Source organism: Oncorhynchus clarkii, chromosome 23 (assembly GCF_045791955.1).
Source record: "Oncorhynchus clarkii lewisi isolate Uvic-CL-2024 chromosome 23, UVic_Ocla_1.0, whole genome shotgun sequence".
Classification (NCBI taxonomy): domain Eukaryota; kingdom Metazoa; phylum Chordata; class Actinopteri; order Salmoniformes; family Salmonidae; genus Oncorhynchus; species Oncorhynchus clarkii.
This window is the reverse complement of record NC_092169.1, coordinates 54710333-54723992: the sequence shown is the minus strand read 5'-3', so window position 1 is coordinate 54723992 and position 13660 is coordinate 54710333. Positions and strand designations below refer to the sequence as shown.

The following is a 13660-nucleotide window of genomic DNA, read 5'->3' as shown; positions in this document are numbered from 1 at the left end:
ACGCTGCCCTAGTGTGTAGTAAGTCATTAACCACCCTGCCCTAGTGTGTAGTAACACTGTCATTACATTAACCACCATTATTAGCATGTTGTTACACAGTCCTTCAGTAATTACAATGACTGTCGTCATTAAGCTCTGCAGCTCTCATGGAAAGTGGACTCGGTACACTGAGGCCAACATGTCAAACCAAGACTGTCCTGCCTCCGATATTCATCGAAGAGGAAAAGGAGCAGAGCAGAAGTGAGAGAACCGTCACAGCTCATGTTCCATGGCGGGACAGAGCAGAAGTGAGAGAACCGTCACAGCTCATGTTCCATGGCGGGACAGAGCAGAAGTGAGAGAACCGTCACAGCTCATGTTCCATGGCGGGACAGAGCAGAAGTGAGAGAACCGTCACAGCTCATGTTCCATGGCGGGACAGAGCAGAAGTGAGAGAACCGTCACAGCTCATGTTCCATGGCGGGACAGAGCAGAAGTGAGAGAACCGTCACAGCTCATGTTCCATGGCGGGACAGAGCAGAAGTGAGAAAACCGTCACAGCTCATGTTCCATGGCGGGAGCAGAGCAGCACTCTCTCCACGGAGCTGTTGTACCAGTCAGAACCAGAAGGATCAGGGTAATGTCCTCTATCTATAGTTCCAAGTTCCCGACATCCTGCCCTGGCCAATATCCTTCTAACCCTAACCCATATCCAACATCCTTCTATAATTTAACACAATGAATCCCTCCTTACATCTCTCCTTCCTTTTCCACACAGAGACTCTCAGTTCATTCTCCCCAGTGGCACTGTACTGACACCTGTGTTTATAGTGTACTCTGTCTACAACCTAGACAGAACTATGCAAAGACCCCTTCTCCAGACAAGAATGTAAATAAAAGAGTTCCAGACAGGGAGAAGGCTGACAGAGAACAAGGTTCCTCTTCACAGCCTCAAAGTAGAGCAGAAGATCAATACACTTAACACAGTATTTGATTTATTAGGAGAGAATAGAGCAGAGCTGCTCTGGAATAGATGGGGGACAATATGCTGAGAATAGAGCAGAGCTGCTCTGGAATAGATGGGGGACAGACAATATGTTGAGAATAGAAACAGGAAGAAAAAAAAATCTAAAAAAGAGAATAGAGCAGAGCTGCTCTGCTCTGGAATAGATGGGGGACAATATGTTCAGAATAGAGCAGAGCTGCTCTGGAATAGATGGGGGACAGACAATATGCTGAGAATAGAAACAGGAAGAAAGAAAAGAGAATAGAGAGGGCGGGCGAGCCAGAACAAACTGGCAGGATGTCTCTAGTGTAACGTCCCCTGAGACAAAGAAGTTGGAAATATATGTTGTAAGTATGTCAGATAATGTAGGCTAGAACATTTTAAAAAAACACTCTAGTCATCCACTCAAAGCTAATGTTGCGCCACCCAGTGGCAGAAATAACCATTGCACTACCTTGGCTTGGACATAAAAAAACATTATTCCAGAATGGCTAAGGAATGATAAGTAAATAAGTAAAGACATTAGGGCTGACCCCATTATAGAGGCCTGTCTCAGTGGACTGATCCATTATAGAGACCTGTCTCAGTGGACTAATCCATTATAGAGGCCTGTCTCAGTGGACTGATCCATTATAGAGGCCTGTCTCAGTGGACTGATCCATTATAGAGGCCTGTCTCAGTGGACTGATCCATTATAGAGGCCTGTCTCAGTGGACTGATCCATTATAGAGGTCTGTCTCAGTGGACTAATCCATTATAGAGGTCTGTCTCAGTGGACTAATCCATTATAGAGGTCTGTCTCAGTGGACTAATCCATTATAGAAGCCTGTCTCAGTGGACTGATCCATTATAGAGGCCTGTCTCAGTGGACTAACCCATTATAGAGGCCTGTCTCAGTGGACTAATCCATTATAGAGACCTGTCTCAGTGGACTAATCCATTATAGAGACCTGTCTCAGTGGACTAATCCATTATAGAGACCTGTCTCAGTGGACTAATCCATTATAGAGGCCTGTCTCAGTGGACTGATCCATTATAGAGGCCTGTCTCAGTGGACTAATCCATTATAGAGGCCTGTCTCAGTGGACTAACCCATTATAGAGGTCTGTCTCTGTGGACTTATCCATTATAGAGGCCTGTCTCAGTGGACTGATCCATTATAGAGGCCTGTCTCAGTGGACTGATCCATTATAGAGGCCTGTCTCAGTGGACTGATCCATTATAGAGGCCTGTCTCAGTGGACTGATCCATTATAGAGGCCCGTCTCAGTGGACCGATCCATTGTAGAGGCCTGTCTCAGTGGACTAATCCATTATAGAGGCCTGTCTCAGTGGACTAACCCATTATAGAGGTCTGTCTCTGTGGACTTATCCATTATAGAGGCCTGTCTCAGTGGACTGATCCATTATAGAGGCCTGTCTCAGTGGACTGATCCATTGTAGAGGCCTGTCTCAGTGGACTGATCCATTATAGAGGCCTGTCTCAGTGTATTTAGTGTTGTTTACACTGTTCCAAACAAGCAGACAAATAATATTGTAATCAAAGAGCACCTGTTATTTTATTTATTATTATTATTTAACTAGGCAAGTCAGTCACGGCCTTGTTCAGGGGCAGAATGACAGATTTTTACCTTGTCAGTTCGGGGGATTCGATCCTGCAACCTTTTGGTTACTAGTCCAACGCTCTAACCACTAGGCTACCTGCTGCCCCATCTCCTTCTTATTGTTATTATTACTATTAAGGTCATTATAATAATAAGTAACGTCATTATCATTAGTAGCCTTTGTATAGGAGCCTTGTATAACCACCATCCAGCTGTAGGCCTAAGAGCGTGTCCTGTTTAGGCTGAATACCGTAACTTACTTAGGCATATATTTTAATATGTAGGCTACTGTACCAATCATTCACTTGTTCATGCCATCACACAATCAAGCATTTTTTTTTGTGGGGGGGGTGGGGGGGGTTCATTTTTCGCTGTCATTTTTTTAACACAGTGTGACCATCGGGTTCTTCAGTCATTTGTGTGTCTATTATTTAATCAAAAAGTGTGCTTAAAGCATCAGACAAGCTGTGAATAATGTAGTTTACTTTATTCAAACACAGACACAACCTGTCTATATACAGTGCATTTGGAAAGTATTCAGACCCCTTGACTTTTTCTACACGGTGACGGTGTAAATCAATTTTAGAATAATGCTGTAACTTTTTTTCTTTTTTTAAATTTACCTACACACAATAGCCCACAATGACATCACAATACCCCACAATGACATCACAATACCCCACAATGACATCACAATACCCCACAATGACATCACAATACCCCACAATGACATCACAATACCCCACAATGACATCACAATACCCCACAATGACATCACAATACCCCATAAAGACATCACAATACCCCATAATGACATCACAATACCCCACAATGACATCACAATACCCCATAATGACATCACAATACCCCACAATGACATCACAATACCCCACAATGACATCACAATACCCCATAATGACATCACAATACCCCATAATGACAAAGCAAAAACAGGTTTAGACATTTTTGCAAATTTATAAAACATAAAAAATAGAAATACCTTACTTACATAAATATTCAGACCCTTTGCTATGAGACTCAAAATAGAGCTTGGGTGCATCCTGTTTCCATTGATTTTCTACAACTTAATTGGAGTCCACCTGTGGTAAATTCAATTGATTGGACATGATTTGGAACGACACACACCTGTCTATATAAAGGTACGAAAGTTGACAGTGCATGTCAGTCAAAAACCAAGCCATGAGGTTGAAGGAATTGTCCGCAGAGCACCAAGACATGATTGTGTCGAGGCACAGATCTGGGGGAAGGGTACCAAAACATTTCTGCAGCATTGAAGGTCCCAAAAAACATAGTGACCTCCATTATTCTTACATGGAAAAAGTTTGGAACCACCAAGATTCTTCCACTCCTCAGTAAAAGGCACACGACAGCCCGCTTTGAGTTTGCCAAAAGGCACCTAAAGGACTCTCAGACCATGAGAAACAAGATTCTCTGGTCTGATGAAACCAAGATTGAACTCTTTGGCCTGAATGCCAAGCGTCACGTCTGGAGGAAACATACACCATCCCTAAGGTGAAGCATGGTAGTGGCAGCATCATGCTTTGGGGATGTTTTTCAGCGGCAGGGACTAGGAGACTAGTCAGGATTGAGGGAAAGATGAACAGAGCAAAGTACAGAGAGATCCTTGATGAAAACCTGCTCCAGAGCGCTCAGGACCACAGACTGGGGGCGATGGTTCACCTTCCAACAGGACAACGACCCTAAGCACACAGACAAGACAACACAGGAGTGGCTTTGGGACAAGTCTCTGAATGTCCTTGAGTGGCACAGACAGAGCCCGGACTTGGACCAAATCAAACACCTCTGGAGACCTGTAAATAGCTGTGCAGCAACTCTCCCCATCAAACCTGAGAGAGCGTGAGAGGATCTGCAGAGAAGAATGGGAGAATTCCCCAAATACAGGTGTGCCAAGCTTGTAGCGTCATACTCAAGAAGATTCAAGGCTGTAATCGCTGCCAAAGGTGCCTCAACAAAAGGACTGAGTAAAGGGTCTGAATACTTATGCAAATGTGATATTTCAGGGGGTTTTTTATTTATACATTTGCAAAAAAAATCCTAAAAAAACGGTTTTTGCTTTGTCATTATGGGGTATTGTGATGTCATTATGGGGTATTGTGATGTCATTATGGGGTATTGTGATGTCATTGTGGGGTATTGTGTGTAGATTGAAAAAAAAAACGATTTAATCAATTTTAGAATAAGGCTGTAACGTAACAAAATGTGGAAAAAGTTGAGGGGTCTGAATACTTTCCAGAATGCACATTTTGACCAATCAACTATCGGCCGAGTACAATATTTTTTTGTTGTTTTTTTTTTATTATTAGGAGACAGCCCTAAAATAATAAAAAATGACACAGAAAACATCAGGAGAGAAGTAACCTACTTTTTCTCAGGGCAAAATCTGCTAAAATGGCATAAATGTATATTATTACTTAACACCATATTCTTATACAAGACAGAGCTTGACTATAGAACCGCAACAACATGGAATCATTTGAAGCACCTGCGATGAGTCACCTACTTCCACTTAATAATGAGATCTTCAACAAGGTGCCACAACAAATCATCTACAATTAAATGTGATTGATGACAGGGAATACATGATGTGCTTTTAAAAAAAATCAATGGAGATTAGAGGACCCTTAAGTGCATCAAATGCCTGTTCTTGTACCAGAACACAGAGGAACACTAGGTTCAAATGGCACCGTATTCCCTATATAGTGCACTACTTTTGACCAGGGCTCTGATCAAAAGTAGTGCACAGTGCACTATATACACACACACACACACACAATGAGTTTACAAAACATTAGGAACACCTTCCTAATTTTGAGTTGCACCCCTTTTTCCCTCAGAACAGCCTCAATTCGTTGGAGCATCCACAGGGATGCTGGCCAACGTTGACTCCAATGCTTCCCACAGTTGTGTGAAGTTGGCTGGATGTCCTTTGGGTGGTAAAACCATTCTTGATACACACAGGAAACTGTTGAGCGTGAAAAACTAAGCAGCGTTGCAATTCTTGGCACACTCGAACCGGTGTGCCTGGCACCTACTACCCTACTCCGTTCAATGCCTGGCACCTACTTCCCTACTCCGTTCAATGCCTGGCACCTACTACCCTACTCCGTTCAATGCCTGGCACCTACTACCCTACTCCGTTCAATGCCTGGCACCTACTACCCTACTCCGTTCAATGCCTGGCACCTACTACCCTACTCCGTTCAATGCCTGGCACCTACTACCCTACTCCGTTCAATGCCTGGCACCTACTACCCTACTCCGTTCAATGCCTGGCACCTACTACCCTACTCCGTTCAATGCCTGGCACCTACTACCCTACTCCGTTCAATGCCTGGCACCTACTACCCTACTCCGTTCAATGCCTGGCACCTACTACCCTACTCCGTTCAATGCCTGGCACCTACTACCCTACTCCGTTCAATGCCTGGCACCTACTACCCTACTCCGTTCAATGCCTGGCACCTACTACCCTACTCCGTTCAATGCCTGGCACCTACTACCCTACTCCGTTCAATGCCTGGCACCTACTACCCTACTCCGTTCAATGCCTGGCACCTACTACCCTACTCCGTTCAATGCCTGGCACCTACTACCCTACTCCGTTCAATGCCTGGCACCTACTACCCTACTCCGTTCAATGCCTGGCACCTACTACCCTACTCCGTTCAATGCCTGGCACCTACTACCCTACTCCGTTCAATGCCTGGCACCTACTACCCTACTCCGTTCAATGCCTGGCACCTACTACCCTACTCCGTTCAATGCCTGGCACCTACTACCCTACTCCGTTCAATGCCTGGCACCTACTACCCTACTCCGTTCAATGCCTGGCACCTACTACCCTACTCCGTTCAATGCCTGGCACCTACTACCCTACTCCGTTCAATGCCTGGCACCTACTACCCTACTCCGTTCAATGCCTGGCACCTACTACCCTACTCCGTTCAATGCCTGGCACCTACTACCCTACTCCGTTCAATGCCTGGTACCTACTACCCTACTCCGTTCAATGCCTGGCACCTACTACCCTACTCCGTTCAATGCCTGGCACCTACTACCCTACTCCGTTCAATGCCTGGTACCTACTACCCTACTCCGTTCAATGCCTGGCACCTACTACCCTACTCTGTTCAATGCCTGGCACCTACTACCCTACTCCGTTCAATGCCTGGCACCTACTACCCTACTCCGTTCAATGCCTGGCACCTACTACCCTACTCCGTTCAATGCCTGGCACCTACTACCCTACTCCGTTCAATGCCTGGCACCTACTACCCTACTCCGTTCAATGCCTGGCACCTACTACCCTACTCCGTTCAATGCCTGGCACCTACTACCCTACTCCGTTCAATGCCTGGCACCTACTACCCTACTCCGTTCAATGCCTGGCACCTACTACCCTACTCCGTTCAATGGCACTTACATTTGTTTTAATCTTGCCCATTCATCCTCTGAATGTCACACACACACACACACACACACACACACACACACACACACACACACACACACACACACACACACACACACACACACACACACACACACTATTCTCCAGGCTTAAAAATCATTCTTTAACCTGTCTCCTCCCCCTCCTCTACGCTGATTGAAGTGGATATATATCAGGTGACATCAATAAGGGATCATAGCTTTCACCTGGATTCACCTGGTCAGTCTAGGTCATGGAAAGCGTAGGTGTTCCTAATGTTCTGTACACTCAGTGTATTGGGAATAGGGCTCTGTCAGGGAGGAAGCCTGGGGAACAGTCTCTTGATTAACCAACAAGAGCCCTATAGGAGTTGGTCAAGTCCGACTTGGCTTGCATTTGGTTTTGTCTGGTCAATAGAGGTCGACAGCTTGTAGTCCTAAAACCCAGAAATGAGTTACGTCTGGTTCGTTCAGCCATCCCTATGGGAAATTTTTATGGGGAAAGAAAAAAGTTTTTGGAATAAACGCTGAAATTAAGTTCTGAGGTTAACAAAGGTTTAGGAGATTGAATACGTTTTGTTCTATGAGATAATCAGTCAATTAAACATAACATTTTAAAATAGTTTTTTTTAAATAAATGACATACATTTTTAAAAAGTCACTAAAAGTGACGTTAGCTGATGAAGATGATCTCATTTTAAATAAAAGTATGAGATCCCCTAAGCCTGTGTTTTTACCACAGACCTTATTTTCGGCCAAAAACGCCATTAATTCCCCCCATAGGCTTTGTCCAAAGAACCATGGCTGAGTTAGTGCCTACAGAAAGACGCCATTTCTATCTCTCTCTTATGTGGCTCCTTTATTTATTGATTAAAGGAAGGGGAGGAGCAGCGCGGTATCAACAACAGTATCGATATGTTGTAATGGCTTGATTGATCTTCATAATCACTTTTTATCTTGAGTTTGACGAGATTTAAAAAATGTAGCGCCTAGTTTCTGTGTCAATGTAGAGTAACGGACATTAAACAAGATCTTGCTTTATTTGACCTGCCTAATTCGAGAGCTTGGCAAATCACTCTATAAGGTTTAAATGGGGGGAGGGGGGGTTAAAAGGGACATCAAACGAAAAGGACATTTAAATTGCCGTCCAAATCACCTGCTCTATTTACATAAACTTAGTCTAACTAATCGCAAAATACTGAACTGTTGTATTTGTAGCACAGTAACGGACCTAAGAGGTGTTAAACACCTGAACAGGTCTACTGAAAGTGTAAAGGCGCCAATAATCATTTAGTCGACCGAAGAGTTATCATTTGAATATTACACACCTATTAGCCAATGAACAGCGTCCCCATCTGTATCACATGAATTCCACCCCCCCAGCCGCAATGGGCAATGAATGATAGATTGGCACTTCAAACAAGTTTACTGGAACAATTTAAACAATTTCAGTGCTACATCAAACATGACTGGGTCGACATACAATTAGCCTATCGATGGAGACTGGAGGAGGCATGGAGGGCGGCCAAGCCAACCACATGCCACAAACTTCCAAACTTTATACCACATTTGATTTTGTTTGATGCACCGTTGCAACGTGGTCATGCACTGGCCGCGCGTACCGACATCAGCACACACACTTCACATGTGGCTAACATATCCACATAAACACAAACTCGGAGTACCGATGTTTTACAGTTTAGCCTACCAATGTGCGCGTGGACACGGGAAATGAGACAGGACGGGAAAATGTACTCACCATTTCACTCGGAAGAACCGTGTATGCTCCAAAAATCACTCATTAGTCGGATGTTTCAATAAACGTAGGTAAAAGTGATGTAAAGCAGCGGTTTGTGTTTTATTTCAGGGATAGTTTCTTCCACGTATTTGTCTACCTATACGGTCCTTTCTCGCAGATTTTCGGAGGAAAGGATTTCCACTATCTGAATAAAAGCAGGGGCTGGGCATGCGCACTAAGAGGAATGTTTTTTTTTGTCAGTTGAGCGTTCAATCCACTGTTCTTTTCACGCAGAGACGCAGAGCGCAATATTTATAATAGTCTATAATAAAACACAAAAAGACAGCACATCTCTGAAAACATGGAATTGTATTTGTACACACAGGCCTATTAATATCATGCTATTAATGATATTACAATAACATTGCCCCTCGAGCCTATTAAAAGTCTACATGCCTAAACTGAAGAGAAAGAGGAATTACCTGTTTTTCCTTTTAAATCATAATGAATAAGATTAGATAGACAGATTCTAGATCAGAACTCCTAACTCTGAGATGCTTTGTAGATACGGGCCCCGATTCTATATCAGAACTCATAACTTTGATATGCTTTGTGGATACGGGCCCCGATTCTATATCAGAACTCATAACTCTGATATGCTTTGTGAATACGGGCCGATTCTATATCAGAACTCATAACTCTGATATGCTTTGTGGATACGGGTCCCGATTCTATATCAGAACTCATAACTCTGATATGCTTTGTGGATACGGGCCCCGATTCTATATCAGAACTCATAACTCTGATATGCTTTGTGGATACGGGCCCCGATTCTATATCAGAACTCATAACTCTGATATGCTTTGTGGATACGGGCCCCGATTTTAGAAACATATGTAAGAAAGACTATATAGACTTATGTCCATAGAATGAATAGTAATCTATTGTCATAACCAGCTTGCTCTTCGTTACAGAAAGCAGAATGTATAGGTTTATCAAACTAAAACCATTAACCCTAATCTATAGCCTAACTGATCGATTGGAATGAATCTATTTCATACGGAAAGTGAACGTAGATGAAGGCTAACAAACAAAGTAACATTTGAAAGAGCTATTGATGAGAAAAGTGCTATAGGGAACGTTCGCTCACTGGTCGTTCTAAACACACTTCATCCAGTCATTGGCTTGGGCATCTCATTAACATGTCAATGGATGATGACCTGCCTTGCCACAAGCCTTGAAGACGCATGTCAATTTCCTTTAATGTTCGCGGCTACTTGTTAAATATGCGTGGTGCGGGAGGGGTATAAAGGCCAAGCTTATCTCAACCCACAGAGGAATCTGTCATCCAATTTGATCAGCATGCGTTCATTAGGCGTTCTAGGTGTAGCGCTACATGCCTCTCTGCTCATACTGCTGACTCAAGGAATTCACAAATCTAGAGATGGAGTTTATCACGGAAAATCACGACGCTTTGCTACAGACCGCCGTCCACCTGGATTCCATCACCTGGCACCGAAGTATATGATGCACCTTTACCGGAATTACAAGTCAAATCTTACTCGGCCTATAGACGTAATGGAGAAGGCCATCGCAAAACAAGCAGACACAGTCAAGAGTGTGATGGCAAAAAGTAAGATTATATATATATTTTTAAAGTATATTAGCCTATAGGCCTATTTATTCATTCGTTTAGTAGGGCATATAGGCTACATTCTTGACATTTAGCCTATACTGCCTGCCCGAATATAGTTTAACACAGGAGAAAATAATAATAAATATCCTGTTTAGGGCATTTTATAATAGTTTATGGCCTCCTCTAAGCCTCCTCTAAGCCTAGTATATTAAATGCTGTTTTGCGCAATTTTTTGCTTGCATTATTTTTATTCTTCAAAAAAAGTTAAGAGATAATTTTCTTGCTATGTTTGCGCACCACAGTGGCTGTCAAATCTCTTCGCCAGACGAGCTCAAAGCGCTCCAATCCACATTCATTTTGTCGGCCTGAATAACCGTACATGGATCAGCGTGTGAAAAGGCTGGTTTTCAGCCTAATTCTCAAAGCAAACCTCTTTTTTTTCTTTAAATGGGAGATGTTGATTAGAAATGTTGCCAGACATGCCCTATTCAAATCTGTTGTTAACTCAAATCAACAAGTCCCCTCAGTTCTTTTCACACTTCACTTGATTAGATTAGAGTGATGACCTAGAACTACATCTCGGGCCAGAGCGGGATTTTAACAACATCTAGCCTATATGTTCCACGGACCGCTCCGCTCGCATCACCACTAAATCTAATTTAACATCACTGCTAGGTGTCATAGTTGTTACCTATTTGTTTGAATGGAGGATATGCGGAAGCCGAGCTAAGGGCGTGTTAAATGATTGGTTTCGATCCGGTGTTTACTTTGAGTGGATTAGTCCTAGCCCTGTCCTCCTGTCGTTGTCGTTGTGTTATCCTTAATCTTCATAGTTTTATTTCCCCAGAGCAAAACAGACCCATATAGGAATGTAGATGGTTTGGTACAGTACCTATAATCAACAAATAGACGATGAATAGCAACAACACATTACATTTGGACAATAGTACAATAGTCTTTAATCTTCTTGATGAATTATGTACCACACCTCCAATGTCTTGTTCTTCTTTGCATCACAATTCATGTCCTAATTCACACATGTTGATGTTGACGCCAGCCGATGGTAGATTCATCCACAAGCTAGTTGCCTAGTTACATTGAAAAACATGGTTGGAATTTCTATTTGCAAACATGCTTTGCCTAGATCTAAAATGGTATTTCTTAAAAAAATATTAGAACAATATTGTTTTTAGAATACAAGCATGACTCATTCAGACTACTTAGATGTAACCCAGAAACAATATGCTAAATATTCTGCCTGAATTGCTGTCCAGGATTGAACAGAACATGTGTATTCCTCCTAAATTAACAGTTTATTCATTAGCTCTATGGTTGCTTAAAAGCTCTTTTTTGTAAGTAAAAACAATTAACATTAATTATTTGTAATCTGGTCGCAATTGTAAATGAGAACTTGTTCTCAACTTGCCTACCTGGTTAAATAAAGGTGAAATAAATAAAATAAAAAATCTATTTTACTCTTAGTAGACCATTTCAAGGGTTTGAAGAAGATGGGTGACATATGTTTGTCTAATAGACATATATGTGAAGTACTTAGTTGACATGAGACCAGACCCGATGATAATGTTCAAAGAAGTACTAGTCAGTACAAATGTTGAAAAATCTGTTTATTTTTAAAAATTTTCTTCTTTCCAATAGGTTTATTTCACAGACCCCGACGCTGGACTGCAACCTTTGACCTGACCACCTTATTGGCCGACGAACGGATCCAAGCAGCGGAGCTCAGGTTCAGGTTTCCCCGGGCGACGAGGGCTTCCAACATTACCGTGGAGATCTACCATCACCACGACTACCCGTGCAGGCAGACACAGGGGATCTGCCAGGAACACCAGCTGGTGGGATATTTCTCTGTCTCCTCTGTGATTAACTCCTCTCAGCACTGGAAGGTGTACAACCTTACTGATCCGCTGTTGAACTGGCTCGGCCAGGAACAGATTTCCAGGAGCTCAATGAAGAGGAGATCACCAAACAAGACAGAGAGAGATGTGTACTTCCCCAACTCTATCCAGTTGGCTGGGTCTACAACACAGCAGAACCCTGTCCAGTTGGCTGGGTCTACAACACAGCAGAACCCTGTCCAGTTGGCTGTGTCTAAAACACGGCAGAATCCTGTCCAGTTGGCTGTGTCTAAAACACGGCAGAGTCAGTGTGTGAGCGACAGAGCCTTACTGGTTGTATTCTCTCATACAGGGTCAGAGGAGGGCTCCCAGGCCAAAGCCAGTCTCCTCCACACGGCCGAACAGTCCAAGTTCCTGTCCACCACAGAGTCAAAGAAGTTCCGCAGGCCGAAGAGACACAGGAAAAAAAGGGGCCACTCAGGCCAGAGGGATCCACCAGACATGAGGGGTCCAGAGGTGTCTAGCGGAAACATTGAGATTGACCCGTCTCTCTGTCGAAGAGTTGACATGCATGTAGACTTCAACCAGATAGGCTGGGGGTCCTGGATCGTCTTCCCGAAGAAGTATAATGCCTATCGATGTGAGGGGATCTGTCCAAGTCCTTTGGGAGAAGACTTGAACCCAACAAATCATGCTTACATGCAGGTACGTTTCAATGTGTTTCTACGGGATTTTCCAAAATGTGTCATAGAATATATTGGTTTACTGTTACTTTACTGTTTTCGTATATATCTTAACGGTAGCCTAGTGGTTAGAGTGCTGGACTAGTAACCAGAAGGTTGCGAGTTCAAACCCCCGAGCTGACAAGGTACAAATCTGTCATTCTGCTCCTGAACAGGCAGTTAACCCACTGTTCCTAGACCAGTTAACCCACTGTTCCTAGACCAGTTAACCCACTGTTCCTAGACCAGTTAACCCACTGTTCCTAGACCAGTTAACCCACCGTTCCTAGACCAGTTAACCCACTGTTCCTAGACCAGTTAACCCACTGTTCCTAGGCAGTCATTGAAAATAAGAATTTGTTACTGACTTGCCTGGTAAAAAAATAAACAAAATTAGATACTATAGCAATGCTTCATGCCTATTTGAAGTTGTTTGGCCTTTCTTTACTTGCAGATTGCTTCTTGATGCTTTTTTTTCCCCCTCTAGAGTCTCCTAAAACACTACCACCCTGAGCGGGTTCCCTCGGCGTGCTGCGCCCCCACCAAGATGAGTCCTCTAAGCATGCTGTATTATGAGAATGGAGAAATGCTGCTTCGCCATCACGAGGACATGGTTGTGGATGAATGTGGCTGCCTGTAGCCTCTGTCAC

The 13660-nt window shown here is 43.4% G+C and overlaps 2 protein-coding genes across 2 annotated transcripts in view; one reads left to right on the top strand and one right to left on the bottom strand.

Moving 5' to 3' along the window:
- LOC139381850 (phosphatase domain containing paladin 1a) overlaps positions 1 to 9007 on the bottom strand; it is a 149391-nt gene extending 140384 nt beyond the window's left edge. Inside the window, exon 1 of the mRNA XM_071125665.1 lies at positions 8818 to 9007. The gene's annotated coding sequence lies outside the window, so the exon portion shown is untranslated. The remainder of the gene's footprint in view (positions 1 to 8817) is intronic.
- A 1151-nt stretch (positions 9008 to 10158) lies between these two features.
- Positions 10159 to 13650, top strand: LOC139381829 (nodal-related 2). The gene is made up of 4 exons (XM_071125634.1): positions 10159 to 10429; positions 12089 to 12458; positions 12594 to 12993; positions 13498 to 13650. The coding sequence occupies exons 1-4, from the start codon at positions 10159 to 10161 to the stop codon at positions 13648 to 13650; spliced, it is 1194 nt and encodes a 397-aa protein (XP_070981735.1).
- Positions 13651 to 13660: the final 10 nt, after the last annotated feature.